Below are 15,472 nucleotides of genomic sequence, written 5' to 3' on the forward strand. Positions count from 1 at the left end.
TCACGTGCTAAGGAATGACAACGAGCAAGCAGATGCTCTGGCACGGATTGGCTCCACCCGACAAGCAATACCAGCCGGCGTCGCCCTACGCCGCCTTCTGAAGCCATCTGTCAAGCCGTCTCCTGATTCAGACTCCATCTTTGTGCCGGCTCTTCCCGAAGCAGTCGGATCCGACTCGAGGGCCCGAGAGGCCAGCACAGGGACATCGACAGGCGGCCCGGGGACTGCTACAGCCGCGCCCGGCCCGGGGACTTCAGAACCCGGCCCCGGGACTTCAGCAGTCGGCCCGGGGACTTCTCCAACATAGTAGGCGGAAGTAGCTGCCAACCCGCCGCCTCCCCTCCCAGCCGCCCTCATTCAAGTTGCAGTAGTCGCAGTCGAAGAAATTGCGGCGCCCTCATGGGCCCAGCCAATCCTCAAGTTCTTGGTGAATAAAGAGCTGCCAACCGATGAAGTCTCAGCCCGACAGGTGCAGAGGCGAGCTGCAGCTTACACCATAGTCAACAGAGAGCTGGTGCGACGAAGTGTAACAGGGGTTTATGAGCGGTGTGTGGAGTCGGACCAAGGCCAAGCAATACTCAAGGATATCCATCAGGGCGAATGTGGCCACCACGCGGCTTCAAGAGCCCTGGTGGCCAAAGCTTTCCGCCATGGGTTCTTCTGGCCCACGGCCCTGGAAGAGGCCAAGGAGCTAGTTCAGAAGTGTCAAGGGTGCCAGAGGTTTCACTCCAAGCCACACCTGCCGGCTTCTGCATTCAAGACCATCCCCATAGCCTGGCCCTTCGCCGTATGGGGATTGGATATGGTGGGACCATTCAAGACAGCCCGCGGTGGCTTGACTCACTTGCTGGTTGCGGTGGACAAGTTTACCAAGTGGATATAGGCAAAACCAATCAAGAAGCTGAATGGGCCGACTACCGTGACCTTCATCTCCGACATCACCACGTGGTATGGCATCCCGCACAGTATCATCACCGACAACGGCACCAACTTCGCCAAGGGAGCCTTGGCCCGTTTCTATGCAACACAGGGCATCCACCTGGACTTAGCGTCCGTTGCCCACCCCCAGTCAAACGGACAGGTGGAACGCGTAAACGGCCTCATTTTGTCCGGCCTCAAGCCCCGACTGGTCGAGCCTCTGGAGCGTTCGGCCGGCTGCTGGCTCGACGAGCTGCCGGCCATCCTCTGGAGCTTGCGCACAACTCCAAACAAATCAATAGGCTTCACGCCTTTCTTCCTCGTCTACGGTGCCGAAGCCGTCATCCCGACGGATATCGAATTCGACTCCCCAAGGGTCACCATGTACACCAAGGCGAACGCCAAGGAGGCACGAGAAGACGACGTCGACTTGCTGGAAGAGGGCCGGCTGTTGGCACTCAGCAGGTCGGCCATCTACCAGCAGAGCCTGCGCCGATACTACAACCGCAAGGTGAAGCCAAGGTCCTTCCTGGAGGGAGACCTTGTGCTCCGGCTGATCTAGCGAACAGCTGGCCAGCACAAGCTCTCGGCACCTTGGGAAGGCCCTTTTATCATCAGTAAGGTATTGGGCAATGATGCCTACTATCTGATCGATGCCCAGAAGCCCAGAGCGTGCAAGAGAGATGATTCGGGCAAAGAAACAGAGAGGCCGTGGAACGCAAACCTCCTCCAAAGGTTTTACAGTTGAAAGCAGTATGTATCACGCTACCTTTTTTACTATGTATAAAGACTTCGGGTCCCCCGAGAAGAGCTCGGGACTGCCCTCTTTTATCCATATGATAAGTATCATGCCTATGAGAATGTATAGTATTTTTCTTCCGCCTGACACCGGGTTCGACCAGTCGGCCCAGAGCCTCGCCGCCTTCTACAATATGCCGCCCCCTGCAGTCGGACAAGTAGTGTGCCGGCACCAAAGCTTCCTTTGTCAGAAGCCACAGCTCGCAGAGCGACTGCATGGCGGGCAAAGGTCGCAAAGAGGTGCCCCACACGAAAAAACGACTAAGGAGGGAAGCGCATATAGTAGCACGCGGCATCGCGCCTGGCCGTCTGGCTGCTTGGCGGCCAGACGAACGGCCTCCACCTTACTACCCAAAGCTCTGACTGGTTAAAACCTAGCCCCCCTCACAAACGGCTAGAACGCTAAAACCAGCCACGATCCGCAGAGCGGCCGCCTGGCTGGTGAAAGCAAAGCCAAAAGGGTCGGCGGCAAAGGAAAAAACCAAGGAGAAAAAAGGAAAGAAGAGTGGAGGTCGGCACAGTAAGCATAAGCGATGATAAAATATTTTTACATGCATAAAGGCCTCTGGCCAGCATTCAAACAGAGTTTGATATACACCCCGCAGGTGGAATTGTGCGAATTTAACCAAAGTGTTCAAAGTAGCAAGCAGAAAACAGATAAAATTCTAAGGCGCAGCAGAGGACTCTGGCTGGGCGGTGCCGGTTGGCGCGGCAGAAGGCCCCGACTGGCCGGTGCCGGATGGCGCGGCCAAGGGCTCCGACTGAATGTTGGAGTCGGCCACGCCACCTGGCGCGGCAGGCGGCTCCGTCTGAGCAGAGGGATCGCCGGCAGCAGGCGGAGCGTTGGAGTGCTGGAGGACGGACGCGGTAGCATCCGTCGGAGGAACGGGCGGCAGGTCCGCACCCACTTGAACGCCTCCAGTAGCGGGCGGCACCTCGGTGCGTGGCTCGTTGCTTGAGGCCCGGTCAGGTTGGGGCTGACCGTCCGCCCCGACCTCCGGCATGTCGACGTCGCTCTCGTCTTCCTCCTCCTCCTCCTCCTCTTCCTCCTCCCCGTCCTCCCCCTCGTCGCTGGAGGCGATGACTTCAGCGGAGTCTTTGCTGTCTTCTGGGTTTAGCCCAAGCCATTCATGCGGAGCTTCACCGCATTCCTCGACCACCTCTGGAACGAAGACACTGGTGTCGGTGAAGTCGGCGATTGCCGCTGCCCTGCTGACAAGCTCAGCTTCCACCACCACCAGCTCCTCCTGCGCCTCCAGTCGGAACGTGGCTAACTGGGCTCGATCTATCCCAGGGTACCACGCCTTGACGAATTCCAAGGCCTGGCGCGCTCCTGCCCGGGCTGCTGAGCCCTTCCAGGCCTCCAGGCGGCCCGCCGCCACCTCCAGCCAGTCGGCAGTCCGACTTGGGGTGCGTGGGGCCGGCAAGCCTAGCCAGAGGGCAGAGACCGCATGGGCTCCGATGCGCTGCAGGCGACGCAGCAAGCGGTGAGCGGGCCGAAGCCGGGCCTGAATGCTGAGGACCTGTTCAGCAAGGGTCCGAGGGGCATCAGCGGTGATCTGCGCACCCTCTGCCCTTTGCTCCTCGCACTGGGCCTCGATCATCTAGGTGGCGGCTACAGAATGGCCCGGGAAGAAGTCTGTCCGGGCAGAGGAAGAAAAAGGCCAAGGTTATAAGCAAGGACTGATAACTCAAGACAAGAAACTAAGAGAATAGGGCTTACCATCGACCAAGTCCTCAATGCTGCTGAAGCAGGCCGTCACCTGGGCTTCCTTGTCGGCCCAGGCAGAGCCCTCGAGCTCAAACTCGGCAAGGAGGCTGGTCTCCGCCATCTCCACCTTCAGCTCGGCCGCCTTGAGGTTTTCCGCCTGTTCGGCAAGTTGGGCGGCCAGGCGGTCCCGCTCCTCCGCCAGCTTGCTGCACTCCACCTCCTTGCCACGAAGGGCGGTCTTGGCTTCGCCCAGCTGCTGCTGCAGGTCGGCATTAGCCTCTGAAGAAAGAAAGAAAAGAAGAAGGCATCAGTCAAGCGGACAAGATAAAAGAAAGAAATAACCGAGGAGATTCGGCCCGACTGCTCAGTGTCAAGGGCTGACGAGCTCGAGGCGCCGATCTCCTGCGGCCACAGCGCCGAGGCCGCCTTCTCTAGATAGTGGCACGTGGGAATGCGGACCGCGGGAACCAGGACCGTTGCCACCATGGTCTCGGCCGGTGGCGCCGGCGGCGCCACTGGCTGTTCGTCCCACGGCTCACCAGCTGGCGGGGGCGGCGGCACGAAGACGTCCGGCATGGCTACGTCCCCCCCCTCCCCGCTCTTGGATCGGGTAGTCGCCGCCGGCTCCTCCGGCTGTCACCTCGAAGTCAGGCGGAGGCGGCGCATTGTTCAAAGGGGCCACAAATAGTGGCTCTCGGCGGCGGGCGGCCTCCGTGAGCCGTTCCTTCTCCGCGGCCTGAGCTTCCGCCTGCGCCAACGCCCTCGCGGCAGACGCGGCAGACAGGTCCGCCTGCTCCTTGGCCAGGCGGTCGGCCTCCTCCTCGTCGCGCGCCTCCCGCGCATTCCGCTCTGTCGCCTCCCGGAGGTCGGCGGCCGGGTCGATGCGCCGGCTGGTCGAGGAAGTCGCTGCCGACCTGAGGACCGAGCCGGCACCCGACTTCTCAAGGGTCAGCGGGGCCCTGAAATAAGAGGACAAGTCAGATGATTTTCACGACAGATTAATGAAAAAACACGGAGTAAGGAAATGATGCTTACGCCGACACCATAACTGGCACCTTCGGTTGCCTTTGATATTGGGTCGCCCTGGCCGCGGTCTCTTTCCGTGTGGTCGGTGCGTCCGGATTCTTGGGCTTCTTTGGGGCGCTGTCGAATAGGGTCGAGCCCTGTTTCCGCTTGCGCTTGCTGCCTGGGGCAGGCGGCCCAGAAGAGGGGCCGGCGCCGGTGGTGGCAGAGCTCCGAGCGGGGCGCGGCTCGTCTTCGTCTTCGTCGTCGTCAAGCCAGGTCTTCATGCCGCCGCCCCCCTCGGGGCCCTCTGCTCCGCCACTGTCGTCCGCTCTGCCGCCGCCGCCTGTCGCGTCGTCGACCAGGGCGGCCGCCCCCAAGTCGGGGTCGTCCAGGTCACTCTCCGCCCTGTCCGCCTGGAGGTTATCACCCGGCCCCAGGAGGGCGGTCGTTGCCTCGGACATGTAAATCTGAAACCAAGAAGGAATCAAGTCTTGAAGAAGTGGCGTCATAAAGAAAAACAAAACAGAAGAAACTTACAGCAGGAGGCGGGTTGTGGCGAGAGTACGGCCGCTTCCCGAACCGCCACTCCTTCTCCGACATCTTGAGGTCGGAGATCTCGTTCACCATCCGCGAGACTTTGGCAGGCGGCATTCCTTTCATGCACAGTCGGCACGGGTCGCGGTGTCCGCCCATCCGGAAGATCGAATGAGGGCGGCTCTGGAGCGGGAGAACCCGGCGCTCCACGAAGGCAACAAGAAGGTCGGAGGCCACGAGGCCCTCCGACTCTTGGAGCACTCGAAGTCGGCCAATGGCAGCCGCTGCGTCCCCCGACACCAGCTTCGGCTTGTACTTCCAGGAGACGCGAGCTCCGGTGGGGGGCTGGCCTCGTAGGCCGGCAGGTTGAGGAAGTCGACAGCAGGGTCCACGCTCTCGACGTAGAAATAGGACTGCTGCCACATCTTCACCGACTGCGCCAGCTTGATGACGGGGAAGGCGTTCCGTTTCACCGACCGGCACACGGCGACGAAGCCCCCGCACTTGGCCGCCGTCTCCTTGGTGGAGGTGCGGAGCTTTCCATAGAAGAACGCTCCCCACAGCTCGATGGTGGGGAGGATGTCGAGGTAGCCCTCGCACGCCTTGATGAAGGCGGAGAGCAAGGTCACGGCGTTGGGCGTGAGGTGATGGGGCTGAAGGTTGTAGAAGTTGAGGAAGGCGCGGAAGAAATTGCTCGCAGGGAGGCCAAAGCCCCGCAGGAAATGCGAGCGGAAGACGACCCGCTCTCCTTCCTGCGACGCCGGCGAGATCTCCGTCTCCGGCGGCACCCGTGCCTTGACAAAGGCCGCGCTGGGAATCCGGCGCGTGTCGCGGAGGAAAGCGATGTGATCCTCGATCACGGTCGATCCATCCCAGTCGCCCATGGCTCCAGCTAGCGGCGCGGAGAGGAAGGACACGTCGGCATCAAGCAACGGCGGCGGTGCTACGGCAGCAGCAGCAGCGGAGGCCAAGAGAAGAAGAAGAAGAGTGGGAGGGGGCGCGGGAACTTTGCCGCACCTCTCCCTCCTCCCTACTTATAGCGCCCGTGCTATGTAGCCGAGGGGGCGAGACGTGGGGTCGTGGGATTTACTGCGCCCACGTCCCCATGACCCCCCTGTCAATCGCGCGCATTTACCCCATCGTGAATAGTCGTGGGGATGGCAACCGCCCCCTCCGACACAGTAAATCCGCCCGGTTGCCGAGGCCTAGTAGTGGTGGGCCCGGCCCGGGTCATGTCCCGTCAAGAGCGTGGGATGGCAGGCTTGTCAGACAGGCGTGCGCCGCGTGGCGCGTCCGTGACGGGCGGCAGCTTGGGGAGGCTTAACAGGCACGCCACATGTTTCCCGCCTTGGAGTTCAAAATCAACCATTTAGCTCCGCCTGGGAGAGGCCGGCTCGAGCGGCCGACTGGCCGCCAGGCGGTCGACGTTCTTCCCGATCACGGGAAGGGCAGAAGCCGCTGAGACCTCGCGGCCCCTCAACCACGACGCGTCACCGGCTTTGGGGACTACTGTCGGAGTAATGGGCCACGGGTAGGCTCACCCGAGGCCCAAGATTTATCAAGATTTTGGGCCAGCTCCGCCTAGCTGAGCCCCAAGCCGAAACTCCGCCCTCTGAGGTCGGCTGGCTCGGCGGCCGGCTGCCAGAGGGTGGGTGACCCAAGACTACGACGCTCCGAGTGGCCAGCGCCTGGCGGCCGCCCTCCAGAGAGGGCGGCTACAGGCAGGCGGCTACTTCACGACTACGGGGCGGCCGAGCTCCCATCAGGAGTACAAGACGAAGTATGACTACAGTGAAGCACGTCGCCTCCCACGCTCGAGATGGGCGTGGCTACAGTGCTCCGTACATACGGAGATCTCCGCACGACGGAGCACTGTGCTGTGTCTATCCCGAGGTTGCTCCTAGCAGGCGGAGTCCTGTTCCCCATGACGGCCTGTCGCAAGGTTGTCAGAATCGCGATTCTGTTATACGATTCTATGACTTTACGATCCAAACTAACCCCTCTGATTCTACGATTTTACTTCATAGAATCTACGTTTCTACGATCCTGATAGTGAAGATTCTACGATTTGTGATCCTACCATCGGAGCTCCGATCCGATTCAAAATCACGATTCTGACAACCTTGGCCTGTCGGTACGGCCCGCCAGAGGCGGGCCCTATCGGACAGTGACCCCAAGGAAGACGGCGGAAGTTCGACCAGGCGGATCAGAGAGGGGCCGGCCTCCAGCAGGCGGCCGTCCCTTGTCCCGAGGCAAGCAAGCCATTAAGCTGACAAGACCAGGTGTGGCTACAATGTCCTCCCACCAGGCGGTGGGACTGTAGCCACGCTAAAGATGACCAAGCCCCCGTCACTTGGGATACAGCTACAGTAAACAGCCACCAACCAGTCGGCAGGGCCCACCAGGCGGAGGGCCCCAGCGGTCGGCGGAGAAGCCGGAGGCCGGAGACACTGACGGCCGGGCCCGGCAGCCGGCCAGATTACCATTGTACCCCTGGGGGGTAGGCCTATATAAACCCCCCAGGCCACCCATGCAAAGGGTTCCCACTCTGAGAGAACTAGCCAGAAACCTAGGGCCGGGGAGAGCTAGCCTTGCCTTCTCCTTCCCCTAGACACAGCTCAAGTTGCACTTTGTATCACTAGTGCCTTAGTGATCATGCGGAGACCCCACAGAGAAGGAGTAGGGGTATTATCTCCACGGAGAGCCCCAAACCTGGGTAAAGTTCGCCGGCGTACGTGTCTACGCCTCATCCCGCTTCCAAGCACCGGCGACGTTCTACTCGCTCCCACCATGATAAGCCATTCATTGGCATATGTCGCACCCAACCCCCGACACTCTCTCTCTTCAGAAAGACAGACACAAAGATAACTTGCTAATCTCCTCTGCTGGCACATTTACGTGCTGTTGACAGTTAACCTCATCGAAAGAGGTGTTGAAATATATATCGTCTGCCCGTTTTTATCTGTCTCGATTTTTGAATGGGTTGGCTGAAGCATAAATTTACTATAGGGTCAGAGTCAAGAGGTCTCAAGTTTAAAGACCCTGTCAACGCAGTATTAGAAAAATACGACTTTAAATCGATCCGACGTCTAAGTCTAAATAAGCCTAGATGTGAAAGAATTTGTCAAAATGTATTGTTTGCATGTCTTCATCAATTCCGAATTTTGAAGTAACTGGTTGGAGCATGAATCCGGTATGTTTTCGAGTCAAGAGGTCTTATGTTTAAGACACAATCAACCAAGACTTCAAATTTAGTTAGAGATCATGAACGGTAGAGACAAAATTAGTTTAAACCAATAATGACTTGGCTTGTATTCTAAGCCTGTCCCACATTATCTTCTATATATACCCCATATAAAGGTCAGAACAATACGACAAATAATTTTTTATATTTTTTGTAGCGGTTAATCCAACGACACCGATCATAGGTTCCTTCATCCTTTCATGGAGCGCCGTCCCTAAAAGATTAATCTTCTCTCCTCGGTGGCGCGACACTTGATCGATCAAAGATCAGATCCGTTCCAGTAGATCAAACAGTATTAGATTGATATTTTTAATTAGCCAAATCTTCTATTCCTAATAGCTACAACACACTACCTATTTCCCTAAACATGCAACTATGCCATATAAGTAAGTCATGCATGCAACTCATAAGTTACATTATTTTTACATTACTCTATGCATGCAACACACCACATTATCAATTCATGCATGTTAGTCATACTTTTTTTTTGCAGGGTTATCATAATTTATTCTTTGCATTAGATTTTGTATTGGCAATATATGTGTTGGTCAGTTGCATCATAACTATGTAATTCACCTTCGCATTTGGTTAGAATTGGCATTGTTTTAATTCCAATTCATTTTTTCCTTCTTTATATCATTTGTACAGTATTTTATTTCTTTTTTATGCCTACATTTGCTTCTCATTAATTTTAGATGTTTTTTACCAAATCTTATGCATTCTTTAGCAAGGTTCCCGCATCAACGCGTCGGGCAGCATCTAATAAACCCAAGGATCGGACCCAATTCGACGAGGATACATCAGCCTCTGAACGCATGGGGGTGGCTCGGTACGGCGGAAGCGAGCGTCCGGACCAGAGGGACGCAGGCGGCGCACACGATGACGCGGCGATGGGCGTGCTTCCCAGAGCAGCGCGCACGCGACGACGAGCCTACGCCTCCATCCGCGCGCGTGAACGCCATCAAACCAATCTACATCGACGACGCGCCTGCATCACCTCCAGCTTCATCGCCTACTGCATCCATCGTCCACGTGCACAGAATGATGCCATGCAATGCATGCATCATCACGCACTGGAAGGTACCCTTTGCATATACGGCACAATGTACGACATGCACCAAGGCACGGGAATGAACTAGAAGGTACTACGACAGTGCATATCAGGCCATCCACACACAAGACAAAGCCAAGGAGATCCATCGGAGGGAGAATCCACCAGCTAGCCGACTTCGATCCATCTGCGTATACGTCATCCTCGACTACACGCGCGCCGATCGTAGCCGCCGACAAGCCAGCCGCAAGCTACTCCCAGCAAATCCTAGCGGACTCTGCCGAGCGGCCGCGGTGCACGACGCCTTCACACAGTACCACACACCGTGGATTTACACCCGACGAAGCGAACCTGTATAAAGCCGCCGATATGTATCTGCGTCGACACCTCCTGAGCCGAGCTGCATCATTAAACCCATTAAGCGTCGGAGGAAGGCGGACAACCAACTATGCCACATTGCGCCACCGTGATGAGAAAGCTTTTGAAATGTTTTGTCTAAATGAAGGTGAAGATTTTTTTGAAATATTTTTCCTTTTTAAATGAAGCTGAGGACCTTATGTATTTTTTTCTAATTGAGGACTATATGCAAAGGGGCGCTCGCTCGTAGGGTGCAGCGGTAATTATTTTTTTCTTTTTACTTTTTTATTTTTTTGATGAAGGCGAGGATTTTTCTTAAATGTTTTTTTACGTGGAGGCGAGGACCTCATGTATCTTTAAATGAAAATATGAGCACAAATTTCTTTCAAGCGGCGTCACAGGGTGGTGTGCCAACTCCGGGTGAACACCAAGTTGTATGGCTACATCATGCCCAACAAAAAAGAAACATCTTCATTGATTACATCTATATGGAGAAGCGACCCCGCGTGCACCATTCACACGTCAGACAGGTATCAAAAGATATGTAATTTTTCGTCGACTTCTCCCGCACGACAAGACATCGACACTTTGTCGCTGCAGGGGATGCATCCACCATCGTCGACACGCCAATGCAATGACATCACCGACACTTCATCACCAAGGTCTACATCAACATGATCTTCATTATTTACGTCAAAAAAGCATAATCTTCATCAACACACACCGCCGCCACCTCGTCCATATGGTGCACATCTCCAGCATCCTCTGACATACTTTTCTGTAAGACATGGCCTCAATGACGGCAAAGATTGTGTCACGACGACAACGTCGACCGCGTCATCTACGACAACATGATTGCATCGACACGGCGTCACTATAGTGACGACCGTACACGGCCACACGGTCCTGGTAAAACCAATGTGTGCTCGACGGGCTTTCTCTAGTCCTGACAAAACTGATGAACTCATTACCGACGACAACCTCTGACATCCGCAAGATGCATCATCCATGACCGCAGCTCCGTCATCTACAACATATTGCAAAAATTTTGCGCATTTGGCTTTGCGTGGCTTCATCATCCACGACGACTACACCATCAATCATGACTACCTCGACCACGTCTACTACATGATCGGCTACCTCGACATCGACATCCACGGGTACGTCTACAACTACATCGGCAACAACTACAGTCAACAGCGTCCGCGTTGTCTCTAGCGTCCATGTCACTAAGGATGTGACTAAGGAAGGGAATAGAAGAGAGACAGGGCACTAGAAGGGGACACAGTCACCGCCTTAGGTGCCGACCCATCAGAGATGCAGTTGATGATGGGGCAATGGAGAAGACGATAGACACGCAAGACTTCAAATACAATCACAATCGCCTACTTCATTTCCTCTACGACTTAGGGGGGGGGGGGTGTTCGAAATATAAACGTGTTAGTTAGAGATAAGGAGGGATAGAGATAGAATTTGTTTAAATCAATAATGACTTCTCTTATGATCCAAGCCTCTCGTCACTTTGTACTTTCATATATACCCCATATAAGGATCATATCAATATAAAATATGTTTAGGGTTCTAATATTTTCTTCAAGAGGGCCCTAGTCCCTGGGAGGGGATTTGGAGGCAGAGGCACGTAGATTGTGGGTCGTCGATCTGCGCCAAGATTCACAACCTTGTTTGTGTATTTCGTGTATCTCCTGGTGTATATCAGTATACATAGATCTATTCACATCGTAAAGCGAAAGCATTATACATGTTTCTGTGAGTCCGTGTTTGAAGGTATAGATATTTTGTTGAACAGTGCATGTTACAAAGTGCCCACTAAAATGCTAGCCTTGTGCTGAAACTGTCCACTGTGTTCTTCTATCTTCCTGTCTTTTCTTCAAGTACCCTTTGCTTTTCTTCTTAGAACTCTTGAGTTCTAGCAGCACTGTTGTAGACAAGAAGCAATCCAAGCTATTTTGTTGCGAATTGCTCACATACGGCAACGACCGGACGACAGTATGAGACGTATTCTATAAGCTTATCCAACACAGGTTAGTCAATGTATTGTGCTTGATGTTCTTCGAAATGTTCTTGTAAGCAAAAATTATGTATATAGATGCTGGGTTGTATCCCCTCTGGTCCACCGGGACCGGCTGGGCATGCAGGGTGTGGCCGCTTCTTACTGTGGGGTGTCTTCCTAGGCCTGATGGCTGATATCGGGCTAGGGGTGAAAGGTGGCGCCTTTTGATTCTCCTATCATGGTTGCGTGGCCGTGATGTGGATGGTTGGAGGTGCCTAGGGGCATGGTTACGGGAGCGGTGGTCTTGGATGGCGGGCTCGACGGTTGGCTTTTCGACAGGCTCCGTGGTAGCGGTGGTAGCTTCACCTTTTGGTCGTGTGGGTGATAAAGTGTGTAGTGGCGGGAGGCTCTGGTCTGCTCTGGCAGTAACCAGATCTGGTGTGGCTGAGCTGACCCTTGTTGTGGTGGTCATTGGGATCCTCCCGTGGTGTAGGCGAGTTTCTAAGCAAAAACTCTGTGTTTCTGGCGCCGGTGACAACAACATCAGTAGATGTTGCTTGCTTCCTGAAGGCGCCGTCGTGGATCTTTTCCTTGTGCTAGGCTCCGGGGTGAAAAGTCTAATCTTTTAGACTTGGTAGCGGCGACGCTTCGTGTCGTCACCCTCTTGGGGGCGTTGTCATGGGGCCAGGTGTCTTCAGTCGGGCCTGGGTTAGGTGTTAGGCATGTTCTAGTTTTATGTTCATCCTTTAATCTGTTTAGTAACTGGGCCTCCCGTCATATATATTGTACTGTTGGGACGCGTATTTTATTATGTTGCTGCTTATTTGTTTTATATATGTATTAGTGGGGCGAAGCCTGTCCGAAAAATAAGCAAATAAATGATTTTGATGCAGTTCCTGAACTAACCGTGCACGATGGCGCCGTATCTTGAGTAATTCTGCATCTTGTGCTGCGTTTCTTGCAAACACCTGAGTTTCCTTTTATTCATTCCTCCTGTACAATCTGTTACCACCCTGCAAACCACCATTGCTGATCCAACCAACCTGTACTGTACATATGTAGAGTACGTACTACTCAGTGCTCAGGGAGCCAGCATCTCTCTGCTCTCTCCGGCAACTTTTGGGTCAGGCCATCAAAATCATGGCCTGGACACCGCTCGCAACTATCCGGATCTCGCCGACGTATCATCTCTCCTTAATTAACAAGTATACTACAGTAGTACAGTACGTACTACATAATGCTGCAGCCGGGATCCTGTTCTTGATGCTGATAAGCAGGAGGAGCAGGGTAGGACGAGTAAACCGGGTAGGACGCCATGGCGTTGTACTGCTGATACGCGGGGTACATGACCGGCGCAACCGCGTTCTGAGAGTATCCGCCGCCGCCTCCGCCACCTTTGGAGCCGCCACCCTCCTTGCCGCCGAAGCTCATGCCACTCCCGCTGCTGTCGGCGCCGCCGTACCCGTAGCCGTCCTTCTTCTTCTCGCCGCCGCCGTACCCATAGGCTGCGCCGTAGCCGTCCTTCTTCTCGCTGCCGCCGTACCCGTAGGCGGCGCCGTAGCCGTCCTTCTTCTTGTCGTCACCGGAGGACACGCTGAGGAGCTCTGCGTAGCCCAGGCTGCGCCGGAGCATCGTGGTCAGCGTGATCGGGTCGACGCCGTCCCCGACGATGATGATCTTGTCCCCCTCCATCGTCGCGGATGTCACGCCTGACATGCCAACGGCAGCCTTGAAGGCCTTCCTCCTCTTCCTCTCATCATCCAGAGCCAACTTGAGGACAATCTTTTGCTGCAACAGATACAAGAAAATTCAGAACTATGCACAAAATTGATCGGACTGAACACTCGCTAGTCCTGGAACAAGAGAAGCAAACTGAACATACCTTAACCATCTTGCAACTTGCACAAACTCTCACGGGATCTCCAAGCTAGCTTTGACAGTACACTATCTAGCAGAGTAGCTAGCTACTCCAGAAGATTGATTTTGCTTTTGTGCAGTGTGACAGATGCAAGAGATGAGCCGCCTCTTATGAGCGAGAAGACGTTGTGGCCTTTTATAGGCAGGCAGAGAGGCAGAGGGACGAGGGAAGCCGCAAAGAAGGGTCTGGAGAGAGAAAGGTGGCCAAATGGAACAAACAACCAATCAGCCAACCAAACAGTGCATGCGCTATACTGAATCACTATACTGAATCATTGACAGGCCAGGCTCAATATCGTATTAGTGGTTGATACTCCCTGGTCGGTGCTAGTGCGGCAGAAGTTTCCACGCATTGGTCCAAGGCATCAGTGATCCCCTTCAGAAAGGCAGACAGAAGATATCTTGGTAATCTCTGCTGGCTGCCACTCACATTTTCGTGGTGTTTTTTTTTTCTTTTCCTTTTGCGATGGCACATTTCCGTGGTGTAGACAGCTGAGCTTATCGAAAGAGGCCATATCCTTATCATATACTCCCGTCTCAAAATAAGTGTCTTAACTTTATACTAACTTTAATACAGCAGTTTTGCTAGAACTCATCTAGATGAGATATAATTTGGTCTCATTCACCTTTTATAGTCATTGGATGTGATGCTATAAGATGCGTGTGTGCTGACGTGGGTTGTATCTGTTCTTGTTTTCAAAGTGAATGAGACCAAATTATATCTCATCTAGATGAGTTCTAGGTACTCCCTTAATACAGTGTTGTACTAAGTTTGAGATACTTATTTTGGGACAGGTGATACTTATATAGAATATATTTGTTTGTTTCTGCCGTTATTGAATTCCTGAAACTATCAGTAAAGGTCATTTTGTCGGAAGAGGGTTCTGAATTTTTTGCTCTTGCCGTCTGAAGAAAGTGTGTGAAAAAATATACGTCGAATGGCCAGTTATCCATACCTTTTTCTTTACGGATTGAAAATGGCAATATTGACGTTCGAGAAATTGGAGCACCTGAGGTTCACGGCACAATCGTGACCCTAAATCATACTTTTCATACTATAAGTAGATACTCAAAATTCGTTTGAACGTCGACCATTCTTACTTAGACAGCCTTTACGTTGACCTAGATATTCTGCTTGTCGTTTAAACTTTATGTAATTCTACTTAAGTAATGTTTGTTTTGGTGAAGCTCTTTGGAAGAACGCGTACAAGATGCCCACAAATTCAACTAAATATTGCTTTAAGATGATGGTTGAACATTCTCAATGGCAATTTGGGCATAGAATTGATTTAGATTACGCTAATCCACTTTTTTTTCCAATCTGTTGTTGCCTATTTTGTTTTTCCGACCTTATTTTTCCCATTTCATTGTTTAGCTGACCAGTGTTTTCCTGTTTTCAAGGTTATGTTTTTCGCAGCTGATTATAATGTGCTACCGCAGATTGAGTGTTAGATGGTGTCTTCCAATTGGTTTCCTAGCCGAATCCCTCCTAACTGCGCACTGATATTTTGGGGGATAATCATTGGAGGGGTCCTCAAAAGATCTACATTATGGGGTGCCCCGCATCATTGTCAAGCACGAACAGTTCAATTAATCTCGTGGGACAAAAAAGTTCACAGACAAAGAAAGAGTTTAATTTTAAACTACTCTGTTAGCTCTCCAAGCCGAGGTTCACATGACATCAACTGATTTTTTTTTTTTGAAATGTAACATCAACTGATTATAGTACTCGATGATTCGTGACAGAAGAAGAACCTTCGTTGTTTATGTTCCTGCATTATCAGCATCAAAACAAAACAAGTACTTTATACCGTTGCTTAGTGTGGCCGAAAGAATCTGGCCAAAACTAAAAAAATAGCGAAATGTCCCCTGCAAATCGGTCATCAGAAGATAGTTTACTAATTTTTCACTTGCCAATTTCAAGAG

The 15,472-nt window shown here is 53.2% G+C and overlaps 1 protein-coding gene across 1 annotated transcript; it reads right to left on the reverse strand.

The window, feature by feature from the left end:
• Nucleotides 1-12,561: 12,561 nt before the first annotated feature.
• LOC119308717 (putative glycine-rich cell wall structural protein 1) lies at nt 12,562-13,650 on the reverse strand. Its single transcript, XM_037584853.1, has 2 exons — nt 13,512-13,650; nt 12,562-13,417 (listed from the first exon to the last, which is right to left on the reverse strand). The coding sequence occupies exons 1-2, from the start codon at nt 13,518-13,520 to the stop codon at nt 12,860-12,862; spliced, it is 567 nt and encodes a 188-aa protein (XP_037440750.1). The 5' UTR covers nt 13,521-13,650; the 3' UTR covers nt 12,562-12,859.
• Nucleotides 13,651-15,472: the final 1,822 nt, after the last annotated feature.

This window comes from Triticum dicoccoides, chromosome 5B (genome assembly GCF_002162155.2).
Source record: "Triticum dicoccoides isolate Atlit2015 ecotype Zavitan chromosome 5B, WEW_v2.0, whole genome shotgun sequence".
Classification (NCBI taxonomy): Eukaryota; Viridiplantae; Streptophyta; class Magnoliopsida; order Poales; family Poaceae; genus Triticum; species Triticum dicoccoides.